The 17988-nt window shown below is 46.5% G+C and overlaps 1 protein-coding gene across 1 annotated transcript; it reads right to left on the bottom strand.

Annotated features, from left to right (window-relative positions):
- Positions 1-12782: 12782 nt before the first annotated feature.
- FAM240A (family with sequence similarity 240 member A) lies at positions 12783-16208 on the bottom strand. The gene is made up of 2 exons (XM_037501567.1): positions 16054-16208; positions 12783-12915 (listed from the first exon to the last, which is right to left on the bottom strand). The coding sequence occupies exons 1-2, from the start codon at positions 16194-16196 to the stop codon at positions 12783-12785; spliced, it is 276 nt and encodes a 91-aa protein (XP_037357464.1). The 5' UTR covers positions 16197-16208.
- Between the last annotated feature and the right edge of the window lie 1780 nt (positions 16209-17988).

Here is a 17988-nt window from a genome sequence, read left to right as displayed (position 1 = left end):
ATAAGCAGAGGTGACCAGAGTCACTGAGGTGAACATTGTACCTGCAAAGTCAACATCTCCAAGGTCTCTGATGAAGGTGACTGATGATTGAGTGGCTTTTCGTGTCCTGTGTGCCCGGTCCTCTCAGGTCCTGGTCGCTGCTGACAAGGAGCAAGAGACTCCCCGCCTGTGTGGTCTTGGCAGGGAGAGGGCACAGAGGGGTCCCTGTCTTGGTGGATGGCACCGTGGAGCTGGATCTTGAAGAATGAATGCCATTGCCAGATAAGGTGGCATACCCACAGAGGGAAAGGCAGGGACAGAGGCTGGAGCTGTGGCAGGCCTGGCTCCCCAGAATGTAGAGAGTTGGCCAGTGAGAAGTCAGATAAAGCAGAAGAGAGAACGACCTTTAAGGTCTGGGAGAGACTTTTTCCGGACAGGAAGGCTCTGCGGGCCAGTCTCCCCCAAAGGCCCAATATGCCCAGAGTAGGCTTCTTGTCACGCTGGTCTCTCAAGGTCTGTGTCTATTCTGGTACTTAACAAATGCAGATTGTTTGGGGTTGATTGCTGCGAGGGCCCTGAAGGCTAGGGGAAGCTTCTGTCCTTGCCTAAGTTCTTCCACCTTCCCCAAATCAAAGAAGAACTCATCATGCTTCTGGCCCTTTTCCTAGTCAAAGAAGCAAACACTGCTCCCCTTTTTATGACCTAGAAGAATGTAGTGTTAGGGGGAAAGGATGTCCTGAGCTAATCCCATATAGGCTTTGTGGACCCCACCCGCACTCCAGACTAAAGCCATCAAGTCATTGGGAAAGACAAATCCCGTCACCACCAAAGGGAGGGTGGCTGGGACCTGAGGGTGGAGTTAAGCAGCCAGGTTTGGTATAATAACCAAACACGTGGGCCTTGGGGGGCTTGCTCTTTCTTGCTTGCCTCCTGGCTTCACGGCTCCTGGCTCGCGGCCAGCTCTCAGAGCGCCATTTGGGATTCCAGATTGGCGGATCGGGTAGGACGCATTTAAAACTTTGTCTCCCACTTTTCTCCCTAAGTTGTACATTTCCTCATTTCCCCTTCCCTTGTAAATAAACCTTTTATTAACCTTTCGCGTGTGCCTGCAGTAGAGCATTGATAAGTCCTTTTAAGCGCGCGGGTGAGGACCCACAGTCAGGCACCCCGTTTTGTATCGGGGCTGCCCTATAACAGTAGTACCCCTGGTCTGTCACATGACGTGTCCCCCACTGGTCTTTGACACCTTAAGACCCAAAATGCAAGATAAATAATCCTGGTCTGCTCCGTTATTCTTTAGAATTGATACCCATGTAAATTCTGCAGGTGAATGTTATTAAAGTGATTGTTTTCCCCTTGCTCGCCCATCTGATGCTGTTTGATGACTCATCCAGCCTGAGAACATGGCGAGGTAAGGCTGACCTCCCCTGCCAGCCAGCCACAAGCCCTCCCCTTAAACACTGGGCCTCAAGAATGCAGTGGAAGGGGGACTGAGTGCCTTACAAGGCTGGGTAGAAGGTCACGTGGCTTTTGCCAGTTCTGGGGCGGAGGGGCGCTGGTTCAGTGAGATTTAACCACAGTGTGAGAAGTCTTACACCTCCAAGCGGAGACTCACTTGAGAACCGGGCTGAGAGAGTGAGGGAGGGCGGGCTAGGCTAGGAAGAGAGGAGGGGAGGGGAAGGAAGAGAGGGGGGCCCACTGGAACCCAAGTCATCTGGATTGCTGCGGCCTCCAGCCAGACCCAGCTGTGAATGAGAGCGCTGCGAGGACTTATGAGATCACCCCGAGCAGCAGCTGCCTGTCTGAGCCCCATCAATTCCAGATCCATGAGCAAAATAAGGAACTGCCATTACCTCATGTCATTGTTTCGAGGTATCTTTTGCTGCAACAATAACCAGAGCAATCCTTTCTCCTTATCTACTATTCATCATGGAATTAAATTTTTATGTACTTCCTTTTTAAAAATGGAATTTATTAAGATGGGAGACCTCCTATCCTTATGTGAGTGGAAATCCATGAGCGACAGTGGAAGGCAAGCGTGTAGCGAAACGGAGGAAGCAACCGTGTGTTTACTTTCTTCGTAGGCACTGTTTTCTGCCCAGGGCTTCACAGGGGTGTGGGGGATGAGGGGGGTTGATTCTGACCTGCAGTTTCCCAGCACTTGCAGAACCAGTTCATCAACCCCCCCTTGAAGGCCCCTGTACCCACTGAGATGCACCCCTTTCTCACAGCTCTGGGTCCCATGGTGCACATTTTCTGAGTTTTTAAGTTTTGATATTTTTAGCCTCTTCTATTTCTTCCCTAGCCCTAGGGAGAGGAAGCTATTTTCTATCATTGTTTGAGAATTCTTTTTTTTGTCTTTTCAGTTCTTCATTTGCTGGGTGTGGTAGGCAGAGTAATTGTCTAGCAAAGACATCATTGGCCTAGAACCTGGGAATATGTGATATTCCGTGGCAGCAGAGACTTGGTGGATGTGACTAAGCACCTCGAGACGGGTAGATTAGCGTGGGCTCTCTGGGTGGGTCCAATCGCATTACAAGGGTCCTTAACAGTGGAAGAGGGAGACGGAAGAGGATCAGAGGGAGATGTGAGCACTGAGAGACAGCTGTAGGGGTGCAGTGCTGCTGGCTTTGGGGGTGTTGGGTGAGGGATGAGCACAGGAATGTGAGAGCCTCTCCAAGCTGGAAAATGTAAAGAAATGGATTTGCATCTAGAGACTTCTGAAGGATGGGCCTCCCTAGGATGATCAGAACAGGCTTCCTAAAACATGTCATGGGGCATGTGGATTATGTTGAGGTCAATCAAGGCCTTAGTGGTTCACTTATACCTAGAAGAATGAAAATTGGGGGCATTACCCAGAATGAGTTTTTTGTTAGAAATAATCTTTCTATCTGAGAAACTTATTTACATGACAGCACAAACACCTAATTATAGAGCATCTGGTCTTCATCTTGAGTCACCCTCTCCTCATTATGTGGGTCCCCCTCCTCTTTCCTTGAAGCCCTGGTACCTTATCCCATCCCTTAGCTTAGGATATGTGGCCTCAGTTGGCCCTACTTCTCTTTACAATCTATATCCATGTGTGCACTGATTCTCTATACACATGTAATTACATTTGTTCTTTTCTCCTATTAATCTGCATGATGTAAATTTGATTGCTCCACCAGTCCAAGAAGAATCCAGAAGGGGCTGGGGATATTTCCTCTCTGCACCTACACCCCCAAAAGGAAATAGGCCCTCCCAGCATTTTGATTTTAGCCCAATGAGAGCTATGTTGATTTTCTAACCTACAGAACAAAAAGATAATGAATTTGTGTTGTTTTAAGTCACTAAGTTTGTGATAATTTGCTACAGCAGCAATAGAAAACACAAACATTGGTTAACACTTTTACTGGTGTGTTTTCACTCCCCCTGCCCCAACTTCAGCTAATACAGAGATTTCCTCCAACTCCCTCAAGTCCCACATGCTCCCCTTGGCGCCAGATGATGGACAGTGTGCTCTCAGAGCCAGCCTGCCTGTTGTACCTCCTTATCTGTGCTGCTCGGCCCTGACTCTCAGGAAAGTCTTTCCTCTGATGGCCTCTGACTCTCTCTGATCTTGTATTGCCCGTGAATGACTCCAGGGTGGTACAGACCCCATGGGATTTCCAGGCTCCCAGGAAGCCAAGATTCTGTTTCCTCCCTGCTTGAGACATCTGTAGTTTATATACACCCTGGTCATCTGTGAGGCCTCTCCAAGCTGTTGTGTTTGGCCCCAACACTTCTCTGGGCTTCCTCACTAGCCCCTTCCGGTCATGTGGCCCCCATGCACTCAGGGTAGGTGATAAATCACACGTCCTCTAGTTCTGTCTCTTTAAAAGGGGTGATGTAGCTTTTTTCACACACCTTCACAAAAATAAATACCAGGTGAATCAGACAGTTAAGAGGTAAAAATAAAACTAGAGACCATTTAAAGAAGAGCATCAACTGCCTAGAGGTTTTTGGGAGAAATTAAAAGTAGCACCTGTGGGCTGCGCATAAGCTAGACAATCTATTTGAGAAGTGGAAGGAAAAATGAAGTCTTGTACATATAAATAAATGATAGATTTACTGTTGGTGAGAGAAATATCCAAGACAAACTTGATATTTCAGGATCTGTTCATAGAGAAATCCTTGGTGGGCTAGAGAACACAGGGAAATCTTTTTAATTGAGAAAGTTAAAGTATGAATCTAGCTTTGAGCCACTATCTTTACAAAAAATGTGACTTGTTTTTCCTGTGTGTGTTACTCATCTACTTGAGGGTCATAAAGTAAATCTTTGGAATGTTTATGGGTGCTAGGACTTGTTGGCTTTACTCCTTATCCCCTGCCAGATGTTCTTATCAGAACTCGCAGAATAATGTGACATTTGGGGGTGAACACACAGTGTAGTATCCCTGCACTGCAGGTCAAGATAGAAAAGATCTCCACGGCCACTGTTAACTGGAATAAAAGTCTCAATGATAGTCAAAGAGTTTATTAGACAGTCAAAGTGAGGATTTGAACTCAGAATGCAGTCCAACAGATGTGTACTCTGAGAATGGTTTCAACCATCTCAAGTTTGAATCTAGTTTATATAAGTAGGAACGGTAATTATCCTTGACAAGGGAGCTTTTGATTTTAACTTGTTTTGACCTAAAGATAAGTTGATGCTGTCTATGGCCAGAAAGAGGCAATGCTGGGGTTTAACCTCTTCCTTTCTTTCTTTTTTTTTTTTTAAAGATTTATTTATGCATACAAGAGTTGGGGTACAGGCCAGAGATGCGGTGGGGGGTGGTGGTGAGAGGATTCACCAGAGACAGAGTGGGGAACAGAACAGGCAGACTGACTGAAATACACTGCTGAGGGGAGCAGCGGGCAAGACAAGAGAGGTCTGCTGCACCATGTGGGTAGCTCCCTGGCTGGCCGGGGATTAAACTGGTGCTACAGAGGCTGCGGATTGTTTCATAGTGCAGTGCTTAACCCCTTGCACCACCAGGGAGGCCCTAACCTCTTCCTTTCTGAAGAGCGCACTGAGGAGCTGCAAAGGCTGGGTACTCATTATTTACATTCTCTTTTCCCGCTCCTTGGTCACTAGTGGAGGTTGAAAAGCCTGGGTTACCGAAAGGCAGTACATTGTTGCCTCAAACTGCTTTACAAACTTCAAGTGTAAGCAGGTGGCTTTATTTTTTCGTCTGCTAGAGCAGAGAGGGGTCAGTCCCAGAACATTTTACAGTATGTTCACATCACCATGACCTCCTCTTGGTGCTGGGATATTCAGAGAGGAGGGTGACCCAGACACCACGGAATACCACCATGCTTGAACTTGGTTTCATTGAACGTGTCCTGCAGACCCCTGACCTGGAAAGCCTCAGCGATGTTCTCCAGGGTCTAGCAACCCAGGTGTCCCATAGAAATCAGTGACAGAGCCCTCCTTGCATCCAGTGATGGTATGTGCAGGTTCAGAGTGTGTGTGCCTGGCAATGAAAGGAGAGGAGGTTCCTGACCAGATGCCACAGACAGTGACTTGGATCAGAGGACAGATGAGAATGATGGAATTAAACGCCCCTGATATCGACTCTGTCTCATCCTTTCCCCTGGTGTAGCTTGAAAATCAAAACCACAGGGATAGTGTGATATTGTGATTTAGTCATCTATCTATCTATCTATCTATCTATCTATCTATCTATCTAGTCATTCAGATGGCCTAAGTATATTTCTTACACATTTGGTCTTCACCCACAGTTCCTGGCTCATAGCTCCCCCAAATTTTGGAATTTCCTGAGCTATTAGAACAATGGAAGCATCTTTTGTCTCACAGCTTTCAATCCTTTGGAATTTCCTGAATGGAAAGGGCAATGAGAACATCTTTTGTCACAATATTTGAACGCTTGTTTTCAACTCCTGAGAATGTTTTAGAGCCATCAATCTTTAAATGGGGGATATTGGGCCTCCCTGGTGGCGCAGTGGGTTGGGTGCCTCGCTGTGAAGCTGTCCGTAGCCTCTGTAGCGCAGGTTCGATTCCTGGCTGGTCAGGGAGATTCCCACATGGCATGGCAGACCTCTCCTGTCTCGCCCACTGCTCCCCTCAGCTGTGTATTTTGTCAGTCTGCCTGTTCTGTTCCCCACTCTGTCTCTGGTAAATCCTCTCAGCCTCCTGTGCCTCTGGCCTGTACCCCGGTTCTTATATAAAAATAAATAAATCTTAAAAAAAAATAAATGGGGAATATATATTAACAAAGGTAACTCTTGGAAAACACCTGAGGGTGGGGGCTGATAGCCCTTGATTTCCTGGGAAGGAAAAAGGACTGGAGGTGGAGGGGCCAATGGCCAAAGATTTACTCAGTGATGCCTATGTAAGGAAGCCCCGATAAAAGGCCAGCTTCCTAGTTGGGGCACCAGAGCAAACCCTGAGCTGCTAGTGACATCCTAAACAGACTCCACCCACCTGCCATCTTCCCCACCACCATCTGCACCTCTGACAACTCAGGATCCAACCAATACAGCTCCTGCCATGCCTGAGGGGGGCTGCAGAGGAGGAAGGAGCTGGGTGGCCATGTTGAAGGTGGGAGAGGATGGAAATCAGGTGGGCACACAGTGCTCCTGGTCTTTCCTCCCTTCGCAGACTAGGACTTCAGCACACGGGATAATCCCACTCTCTTGGGAGACTATAGCAGCCAACTTGCAGACCTTGCGGTGGAATCAGCTTGGGCGGCACATTTCGACCTTTGGCTCTCTCCTTCTCTCCCAGCCCTTTGGGCCCTCATCAACCCTTGGCTTGTGTGTCCTCTGGGAGGCACCTTGGATTCATTCTTCTGGAGGCTCTGCTCTTGGGCCTGGGTGGTTCACACCGGGCCCTGCCAGTTTGGCTGCTTGGCTATCCACGGAGGAGGGTTAATCTGGAATTAGATGGGAGTCTGTATTTTGAAATCTGCTCTTCCCTACTCCTCTATTCTCTTTGAACCTCTCACAGACTAAAAGTCTTGGAGCACACCAGATTTTGATGAGTTTGCATGAGTAGGTGTGAACCCTTAGAACAGTTCTAGGTTTCCCCCCTAACACTGTGGAGCCCCTGTGCACCCCTCAGTTTTGCCCAGTATCACCATCTCTTTAAAGCATTTGGTCACTTGAATTTTAGTGCTCAATATTCATTATTGTTTGTTTTCATGCTGCTGATTTTGGGTATTCAAACCTCAGCTCCCCACAAATTGCCTTCTCCTTTAAAAAAAATTACATGTGGTACAGTGAGACCACCTTTTCAAGGACTGTTCGTTTTCAGGCATGTGAAATAGAAGATGGAACAATGTGAGTGTTCCTCAGCCTTTCCATTTGACCCCAAGCTCTGTAACAGGCCCCTGGGGCCTGGACCTTGCTTGCCTGACCTTCCCGTTAATGAGTCCCAGTTCGTAGGCCGGCCCACCAATCAGCAGGGACAAACAGACCCTCCACCCTGCACAGGCGTCCAGCCTTCAGGCAATGGCTTCAGAACCAGCTAAAGACTGATCTGGAAGTGATCCAGGTCTCTTTATCCTGCTAAAACTCACGCCCCTGCATGGAGACTAAAGATGCTAATGAGTAGTGGGGACTGTGAAGAAGCACATGACTCTTCTGCACTTGCCCTTGCATACCCTGGCCCAAGACAGGCTCCGGGGTGCCCCGCCCTGATAATCAGCCCCATAAAACCAGAACCCCTGCGTGACCCAGGATACTTCCTGCCCCTCTTCTACTGTTGACCCACAATACTTGTTCCTCACTTGAAACCTTCAGATTTGGGGGAATTAAGTGGTGAAAGCCAGGCTAAGACCCTAGGATCTGTTGCAGTTCTGGCATGTGATTGCTACCCACCTGGGCAATGACTTGGCGTGAGGGACGGCAGTTTTTCATAGTACTGCCCTGTGGAAAACTGACGTTTCCTTAACTTGAAACTTGAAACTTTTTAAGATCTGAGGGTCCTGAACCAAAAGGAATGTCAGGCTGGAGAGAACAGATATGGTGAGAGTAATGACAAGCTCCAGAAAGGACTTCACTGAAAAGAAAGCATTTTGTCTTCAGAAAAGTCCTAATTTTCACTCACAGTTTAAGTTATTCATGCAGGCTTAAATGCACCAGAACACAGCTTTTTTGACTTATTTGTATGTTTTGGCCTGGGATATGGGTTTTAAGTGATCATTGTGCCAACTTCATTAAAGTAAACAAAATATTTTAAAATTAAATGAGGTTACCACTGGTTACTCAGACTCACTATGCATGGATACCCTGAGGGCACGTTCCCCTACTAGTCAAGTCATCCAAATCAAAACGGTGGCATGTAATTTTTCCCTACTTAGTTGCAATGATTAAGGATAGTGCATTTGCCCTGAAAAGAACATTCAGGGCAGCCTCAGCTCACAGGCTGATTTTACAGATGACAGAATCCCTAAAAATTTCCTCTTTGTAGGTTAAGGTGGAGTCTGCCATTGCTGATTTATCCTTTTTTACCTGGATTAATTCTTCCCACCTTCTAAAGTTTTGAAGGCTGATGGCATTTGTTCAGCTGGTGACTCCAGGAGCCTGGGGGACTTGGCTGCCGCCAGTACTACAGGCTGACTTCATGCCAGCACTTAAAGCCCTATTCACAGCTGGTTTAATTACATGCTGTATAATCAAACCAAATGAATTTGGCCCTAACCTGTGCAGTCAAAAGAATCAGTGGGTCTCAGGAGAAATCCCCCAGAAGCTAAGACAGTCTAGAAAAGAGAGGTAGGTAATATTGGCAGACAATTTTCTTTGGGCCTCTGGGATCTCGGCATATCTGAGGAGCAGAAGCATTGGCTATCTTTGTTCTAGACTGTCTTTTTCAAGGATGTTTTATAATAAGTGGCCTTGAAACATGGGGTATCACCTTCCAGAGAAAGGGCAGGTTGGTTTCTGGACTTGGAAGAGAGAAATAATAGTTTCCCCCAGGGCAAAGAGCAGGCAAGCTTATTGCCTGTTATAAAACTCAAACTGTTAAAGATTTGGGTTTCCTAACTTAAGGGTCAGTTCCCATGTTGCCCCATGAAAACTAGGACTCAAGATTCCTGATAGTGCTGATAATCTGATCACTGCCGTTGCTGTGAGTAACCAATTGTACTTTGTCTCTGACCCAGGAGCCTCATGTCTTTTACCAGCACCCATGACACTGTGCAGGCTAAAGTGTTAGCTTGCAAATTGGGTAAAATCCCAGACATTCCTTAATGCTCGATAAATATATATTGAAAGCAAGTAGAATGACTTTCTTTACCAGTGGTCTACTCTTATACCCTGAGTTAGTTTTTCTCAGGAAAGCCCACCGGGAGGGATTTCAATGCAACCATTGTCCAGTTCCTTGTATGCGGTGCAAGCGTCGGTGTGGAATGAAGCATCTGTCACCCTGAAACAGAAAGCCAGATGACATACCAAACCTTCACTCAGTCCTTCCTAGACTCTGTTGGGACTGCCTGTAGGGTAGGGGGACCCTCAGTTCCTCTGGGTCAGTGCTAGCATGTGGCCTCCTTTTCTTGCAGGAGACACATCTAACCCATGGCCACACGTGATGTGGTCACGATAGGTTTTGATAGAGTCCATGTCTGTCTCACTGCTTCTAAAGACCACTTTACTTTCCAGACCGAGGCCTGTCCTGACATTTCACAGCACATCAAAACTGATTCCTTATGCTGCTCATTCATCTGCTTGGCCTCACCTCCATTCCTTGTCTCTTTGGTCTGCCACATATCAGTGTTCTGAGCCCTGTGAAATTACCTCTCTTCTGCTGCTGCCACAAGGCTCAAGGGGCTTGTCAGTTGGCATACACCAGCCAATTGACCAGACCCGGTCAGAGACTCATGATAAAGTGAGTTTTGTTGTTTGAATCATGCAAGAGGGCAGGAGATCACTCTCTACACACCATCTCAGCTTCCTAAAGGGAGTTAGGATTTTTATAGGATTATTGATATTGAAGGGGTGGCAGCAGGGTGGAATGTCCAGAATCTTGGTTGCATAGGTGCAGTGTAATCTCATGACCAGATCATGCCTCTGGGTGAGCCCCATGCTCAGAAAACAGTGGCCAAGCCCCCTCTTGGGTAGGGATATTATTATTAAATGGATATTAATAAACATAAGAAATGTTAGGTCTCAGAGGGTCTTCTCTGCACATGTTGGTTTGATCAGTTTAGGTAGAATGAGTGCCTGGCCCTTAGCTAAACAGCTCTAGATGGTTCCAAGGTTTTGTCTTGATAATTCAGGTTTGCTTTGTAAGCTTTCTGCCTTTTAAGTAACACCACTACTACTATCCCCTCAAGTTTTCTGCAGACCCACTTCCAGCCAGTGGGCGGCACTTCAGTAAGGGAGGGAGGGACAAAGGTGCAAACCAGGGCCTTTCTTACTGGTCCCCTTGGGGGGTGCATCTCCTCTATTCCAGCTCCATCTGGCACAGCTCCCTCCACAGTGCCAGGCCTTGCTGGGGACACTTCTTTGGCTCCAGTTCCCCTCGGTCAGGCCACTGTCCTTTGCCTCTCTAAGTCTAGGGATTAGAACAGCTCTTGATGCTGCAGATCTCTGGTTACCTCTTGTACCCTGTTTGGCGTCTCACCTTTGTAACTAGATCTCTATTCACACGTCCTCTGCTCAACTGCCCCACGCAGCCGTGCTCCTTCCTTTCTCACCTGGCTGTCCCTTGACATGAAGCAGCCATGATCAAGAATGGATTCTTTTACACCTGGGCAAGAATCTTTCACTTTGTGAGGTTTATTTTCTTCAATTTTGTTCTCTGCCCTCTTTGCCTCCTTCCCTCTTGTTTCACACCCTCCACAGACACGGCAGTTATTCTCAGAGATAGGCTTTTGGGGCTGGGGAGGATCTGGATGGGACCGTTGTTGTGAACATGGGGCATGGGTCCCACATCACTAAAGCCCCTCAGGGTATAAATGTGAATTCTGTTGATTGGGGGGTAACTATAGAGATGTTACAGAGCACACCCCTGAGCTGGGTGCAGGCCTGGCACAGCTGGATTGAGCAATACTGTGGGGAGTTTCCAAAAGTACCAAACCCCTGGAAGGCCCTTCAATATATAGACCAAATGGAAACATTTTTTGACAATTATGAAATACGGAGAGCCTCCTGGTCAGAAAGTGCCTTGTAAAAAGGAGAATCCTCTGAGCTTAGCAACTGACATCCGCCTGCTTTATGTTGATTGACTCTGACAAACTGAGCAAGCTCTCTGCTGAAAAAGGGCGAAAATGAGCCTCTAGCAACATCTATTCTGTCTCCTCAGTCCTGCCTTGAATGGGCGTATTGCTTGGGAATTTCTCATAAAGCAATGTGCTTGTGCCATAAGCAAACCCTCTACTCACTCATTGAACAAATACGTTGTGTCTCACAACATAGTATGAATATTATTCCAGACCCTAGGGCTGTCCCGGATGCCAAGGAAGTCAAAGTTTTGGCCTTCACATTCAGTCTCTCGGCTCCCAGAGGTGGGTCCTGGGTCTTCCTGGCCCTGCCCTAACTTATCTTACCCTTTCCCCATCAACAGACTGTGTAGTTGGAACCTTCCTTACATGGTCTCCTGTGACATTTCAAGTTCTCCCAAAGCTGGCCTCCATCTTGGTAGGGGCTTCATCCTGATCTTAAGGGGAAAGCTTTCATCTTTTCATCATTAAGTATTATATTGACTGTTGTTTTATAACATATGGCCTTTATTATATTGAGGTAGTTTCTCTCAATGCCCATGTTTTGTTTCGATCATAAATGGGTGCTGAATCTTACCAAATTCTTCCTCCGCATCTATTATTATATGGTTTTGATCTTTACTCTTGTTGCTAAGAACCAACAGGCACCATGTACTGAGGGATGAGTCACACCCTAATCCCCACTCCTCCACCGGACACTTCTCATTGCTTCCTGTCTGCACAGCACCCTCTCACTGGCCTGTAGCCCCTCAGGAGCTTACATCTCACCACCCCCGTCCCACCAGATGGGGACTCCCGACAATGCCAACATGCTCTACCTCATGAACTTGACTAGTCACTGACCACATAGGGCGGCTGATACTGTCTGAGCTTGCTTCTCCTGAGCAGTGGGTCAGAGACAGAGAAAAATGAGAGAAAGACAGAGAGAGGCACAGAGACTGAAGGAAGGCAGGGGTGGGGGTGGAGAGAAGACAGAGAGGGAACCAGACATGGTCAGACTTCTCATAGCTCATTCTTAGACGTGACCACAAACCTCCAGCCCCATCCTACCCATTAGAACCCAGCCTCAAAGTCTATGCCCCCTCAAGACGGGATGTGTGAGCAGGAGTCAGAAGCCTGATCTTGTTGAATGGTTCCAGGTAAGCCAATTCACAAGAAGAAAAATAATATTAGATCAATTTATTTTCAAACCTTATTTTAGTACCTATTTACAATGTTTTTATTTCTGCTGATAGGATATTTCTTATAAAAAGAAAAGAAGAGAAAGGATTACATGACGCTATTTCCTAGGAGAAATGTGGAACAAAACTATTATGCAATGCTTAAGGTATTATCAGGAACATCATCCTCCCTGGGGTGCTTAGAATTTAAAATATGTGGATTTCCGAATCAGGAGAAAATTATGTGGAAATAAAACATAGTGCCTGGAACTTTGTTATTAAATAGTCTTATCTTTAGAAACATTTGGGCTAATACCTGGCACAGAGAGGACTGACTTGGCTAGTAATTGTCATTCAGCACAGGAAATCCTTTCACAGGTGGGGGGAACAGCAGTGAGAGATCTGTCTGGTGTAGCCCAGGGACCTGGGGATTTGCACTGACTTTTGCGAGCCAAGGACCTCAGTGCTTCTTATCCTCATCTGTCAGTGAAGCAAGAAGCTCCCGGCCAACATTTGCCCGCTTTTCAGTCTCATCTGGATTGTTCCGCAGCCTCAGCTTTGTTTCCATTCTCTGTTTCCATTCTTCTCTGAGCCTGAGGATAGAAACAAACACTCACCAATGGAGTCTTCATCTTCACAGCTGTTAGTTCGGGGAAACGCCCCTCCGTCCGCCTCTGAAGGTAGTGGTGTGTGTGTGTGTGTGTGTGTTTAGATTTTAAAAGCTATGTAAGCTTTATATACATATACATACATATACATATGTATATATTCACCTCTGTTGAAAGTATTCTAATATTAATCCTCTAGGAGTTCTCTTGAGTGCAATATTTTTAAAGTTCTGGGGAAAAACCCTGTCAATCAAGAATTATTTACACAACAAAGCTCTATTTCAAAACATGGAGGTGAAATAGATTTTTAGACATGCAAAAGCTAAAAGACAGCAGGCTGTCACTACCTGACATGTTAAAGCAAGCCCCCCATAGAAGAAAAATCACAGTAGATGGAACCTCTAGTGTTCACACAATGGAATGAAGAGTACCTGAAAAGACAACCCTGTGGGTACAAATTGATAATTTTTTCTAATTATTTAAATATCTTTAAAATATCAGTGACTAAAACCGAAAAACTAAAAATTGTCAATGATGTAATGTGGGGTTTGTAATGTATGTTATAAGCTAAAGTGTATTTTTGAACAACAATATAGAGGCCAGGAGGGGAGAAACAGGACTATACTATTGTAAAGTTCTTACAGTGTGCAGAAAGTGGTATCTCACTTGAAGGTAGACTGTGATAAGGCAAGGATGTAGCAATAAATCCTAGAGCAAAACTAAAACTACACAAAGAGATATGGTTAAAAAGCTAACAGAGGAGATTAATATGGAAATAAAAAAGTATTTAATTACCCTTAAAAGAAGGCTGTAAAAGAATAGGGACAGAGAGTAGATGTAAGAAATAGAAGTGAGAGCAAGGTGGTAGATTTAAAACCAATCATACCAATTAATATTAATAATGTTAACAATCCAGTTAAGATGCAAAGATTGTTAAATGAGATTTAAACATATGTAAATATAATCTGTCTATAAGAAACTCACTTTAAATATGAAGACAAATAAAAGTATAGAAAAATATTCCATCTCAATACTAATCAAAGAAAAATGCAGTATTTATATCAACATTAAAGTAGATCTCATAGTAAATAATATTACCAAAGAGAAAGGATGATTTTGTAATAAAGGGGTCAATTCATAAACAGATATAACAATCCTAAACATTCATGGACTTAATACAAGAGCTTCAAAACATAAGAAAAAATATGTGATAGATCTGTAAGGAGAAATAGACAAATCCACAATTATAAGTGAGTCTTCAGTCCCTGTATTTCAGTGGTCAACAAAACAAGTGGAAAGAAATGGAAAGATATAGAACACTTGAAAACACTATCAATCAACTACCCCTTACCAATAAAAGGCAGTAAGCCCCCAACGTCCTTCTTGCTTTTCTTGGTGTTTGTTTCTTCATGATAAAAGTAGGGACCTGAGGCATGGGGAGAGTTACTAACTCACCCAGGGACCCAAAGGCCCGGGGCTCTCCCTTTGGCTTCTGGCTGCTGCTACATTGGATCCTGGCTTCAGGGGGATGGAGGGGAGCGGGCATTTGTGAGCCCATCTTGGCCCAGACGTCCTGTTGGGTATTTTAGGCACATTCTCTTATTCAAGCCCCAGAACAAGGCAATGAACTGAGATTGTCTATTATGTGAAGGGACAATACGGAGTAGTGGATAAGAGTAGAGACCCTTTGGAGCCGGCTCCCAGGTTCAAATCAAGAATAGGAAGGAGAGCGAATAATAAGTTAAAATCTTGCCTTCCCACCAACCAGAAAGCTTATTTCCTTGCAGTCTTTTGCTCTAAGCATAATACTATATGCATATTCTCGTGTTTCCACAAATGGCACCATTTGTTTCAGAGCCTATTTATTTTGTTCACCTGTTAGCTTGCTTCTCACTTCAAGGCTTTGGTGTCTGCATTTTCCTCAGGCCAGTTACCCTCCATCTGAACCCTCAATGTTCTCCTCAGCAGCACCCCAGGCCCAGAATTCACTGTGGCTTCTGGTGTGGCACATGCTGAGTGGCCCAGCAGGCCGGGAGAAAGGGGGCAGGGGTGGAAATGAGTGACCACCCAGCTCAGCTTCTCTAGGACCCCTGGTAGACATGCCCTAATATGGCACTGCAGCAGGCAGGACGGCCTGCTTTTCCCGGCCGTGGTCAGGAACACAGCTGAGCAGGTTCTCATGTGGGAGAGACTGGGCTCCCCACGAAGTCTCAGGAGGGGACTTTAGAAAGCAAGCTTCACTCACGTGAACTAATGCACATTCTCAGTTCAGCAACTGTGGACAGGCAGCCTGGGGTCAGGCCTATTCTGTGCGACCTGCACAGCTATCTCCCCGCCCGGGGCTGGCAGTGTGTAGGAAGGCGGGGTGTTGAGCTGTCACTCTTTCCACGCAGACTGTGTGTGTGACCCTGGTCTGCTCCTGTGAGTTGCCACTCTCCAGTGAGCAGACTCACTTAGCCAGAATAGGGAGGCACGCCAGAGGGGTGAGAGCCCCTCCAAGAACCCCACGGGGCAACCCTCAAGATCTTTAAGGGAAGGAGCACTGAGAATTGATCTCTTTTCGTGGTTGCTTTTCACAGGCCTCTCTCTGACCTGCTTCCCAAATTTAGTGTCACCCTCATGTGCTAGAAATGATGATGAGGGGAGATTGTTCTTTTTATAAAAATAAATGTACGTTTATAGTGTATATTTGTTACCTGGAAAGAATTTGAAATATCACTGCCCATAACGACAGGACCATATGCAAGGAAAACTAAAATAATCACACCCTTTAAGAAGTCCACTGGCATCCTTCCTGCAAGATCAGTTTTGCTTTAAAAAATAGACACATAAGGGGTTTCCCCTGGTGGTGCAGCTGTTGAGCGCTGGGCTGCGAGGCTGCGAGGGTCTCACCAAAAAAAAAAAAAAAAAAAAAAAAAAAAAGACACATAAGGGTAATGATGATATGTCAGTGTGTATTCATGGGTCATAACTAACGCATCATTCTGGCCAGGACGGGAGTGTTAGGGGGAGGTTGTAAAGGGTGCAGGGGGCAGATGAGAACTCTGCTTTATGTTCGCTTTTGCTGCCAAACTGTAACTGCTCTAAGAAGTTAGTAAGGAAAGAGACAAACAGGCCACGTACTTTCTCAGGGCACTCCTTCCCAGGCGGTACTCCTCGGACTCCCGGTAGTAGGTCTGTTTGCCGATTTCTCTTTCCCAGAAGCGTTTGAGCTCGTGACAGGTGTTCCGGCAGAAGACCTCCCGGCGGGCGTACTGAGTGTTCATCCCCTGAAAAGAAATGATTGGCCCAGCCACTCTAGACCCTGTGCCCTCGGACTCTGGAGGTTACAGGTTGATGAAATCCACCCTGTCATTTACCTGCGGGAGATGGAGCCAGGTAAAAGACCTTACATGTGTCAGGACACAGATGTAAAGGGAGGCGCTTCCTGTTGGAGCATGACATGTCACACCAGCCAAACACCCATCCTCTTTTCCTCCTTACAGAATGGCTTTCAACTTCTCAGCAAGTGATGTGCGCCAGGCATTTTATGCACAGGCCATTTTGTTACCCCAAGATCCTGTGAGATGGGCGTCGCCTTCCTCACTTTATAGCTGAGACATGTGAGGAGTTACAGCACTTGCCTGTGGCCCCACACCTATATTTGGCAGAGGGCAGGCTGCGTGCTTCCGAATATTTTCAATTCTTTGACTACCCGGGGCTTATCACAAACACTGGTCCCAGCATCACCCCCAAGCAAGCAGCATTGAGGTCGTGCATATGTGTGGGTATGTGATTATGGATGGACTATACATGTCAGATTACTCAAGAATGCTCACTCTGTTCCATGAAGAAACTCTGTCCAATTCCCAACCCTCAATGGGCCCAGCAGCTGGGTCTGCTGCAGACACAGCAGATGCCTGTGTCTGAGGTGGGGACCAGCAGCGGAGAGTGAGGAGATGGGAACTGGAGGAGCTATGGGTTGCCTCAGAGAGGCACTGGGTGTTCTTACAAGAGGGAAGAGGAGCAGAGCTTTAGGTGGCCAACTGGCAGCCCAGAACTGCCTTTTACAAGGTGTTCTGGGGGGGGGGGGGGTGTGTCAGAGTGGAGGATGAATGTGTGTTCAGGGGAAGCAGTTAAAGTGTTCTTGAAAGTTTCCAGGGAGAAACTATGACCAGGGTGGTACAGGCAAGCATCATGGAAGAGGATGCATCTTCAAGGCATTGGGGATGTTTTGACTTCGTGCAGTAAGTGAAGGTGAGGGGTGCCAGTGGGTGCTCCAGGGGCTGTGTCTGTGCAAAGAGGAGGAGGCTCTAGGGAGCAACCTTGCATCATGCTAGTCAGAGTTTGAGCTGGCCACTCACTGACAGCCAAGGGGAGTTGCTGAAGGTGCCTGTGGACACAGGGGCATCACCTTGCCTAAAGGGCTAGAGCACAGCACCCACAGAGGCTGACCAGGTGGTGGGCAACATCAAACGAGAGGGGTCTGAAGCCAGATGTTTACTCCAGACCTGTTTGTCTATTAACTCGCTGGACCTTCTTCATGTTGATAAATTCTCCAAGCCTCAGTTTCCAAATCTTAAAAGTTTCTCTGAAGATCAACTTTGATCATGACTATGAAAGTGTCTTGCCACTTGTAAAGCTCTAAATAAATATAACTCATGCAGCTCTTCAGCCTCTGGTTGTGTAGGGAACAGTACTGTAATTAACAACAAGCAGCCCTAATAACCTCCTCCTGCTCCCACTTGCTTTCTATAGAGATGAAGTGATTCTTTTTTTTTTTTTAAGATTTATTTATTTGTGCGTTCAAGAGCTGGGGCACAGGCCAGAGATGCGGGGGGTGAGAGGATTCACCAGAGGCAGAGTGGGGAACAGAACAGGCAGACTGACTGAAACACACTGCTGAGGGGAGCAGCAGGTGAGACATGAGAGGTCTGCTGTGCCATGTGGGTTGCTCCCTGGCCAGCTGGGGATTGAACTCATGCTGCAGAGGCTGTGGACAGCTTCATAGTGCAGTGCTTAACCCTTTGTGCCACCAGGGAGGCCCAGATGAAGTAATTCTCTTCATCTTGCCTTCTG

This window comes from Talpa occidentalis, unplaced genomic scaffold (assembly GCF_014898055.3).
Source record: "Talpa occidentalis isolate TD23 unplaced genomic scaffold, MPIMG_talOcc4v2.1 talOcc4.10, whole genome shotgun sequence".
NCBI lineage: Eukaryota > Metazoa > Chordata > Mammalia > Eulipotyphla > Talpidae > Talpa > Talpa occidentalis.
The sequence above is the reverse complement of the archived record's forward strand: the minus strand, read 5'-3'. Positions and strand labels throughout refer to the sequence as shown.

Excerpts from the sequence above, each read along its gene's own strand:
- FAM240A (XM_037501567.1), bottom strand. The coding sequence starts at position 16,196 with ATGAACACTCAGTACGCCCGCCGGGAGGTCTTCTGCCGGAACACCTGT. Across the intron at positions 12,916-16,053 it reads GGAAGGAGTGCCCTGAGAAA|GCTCAGAGAAGAATGGAAAC; the intron begins GTACGTGGCCTG and ends TTCTATCCTCAG.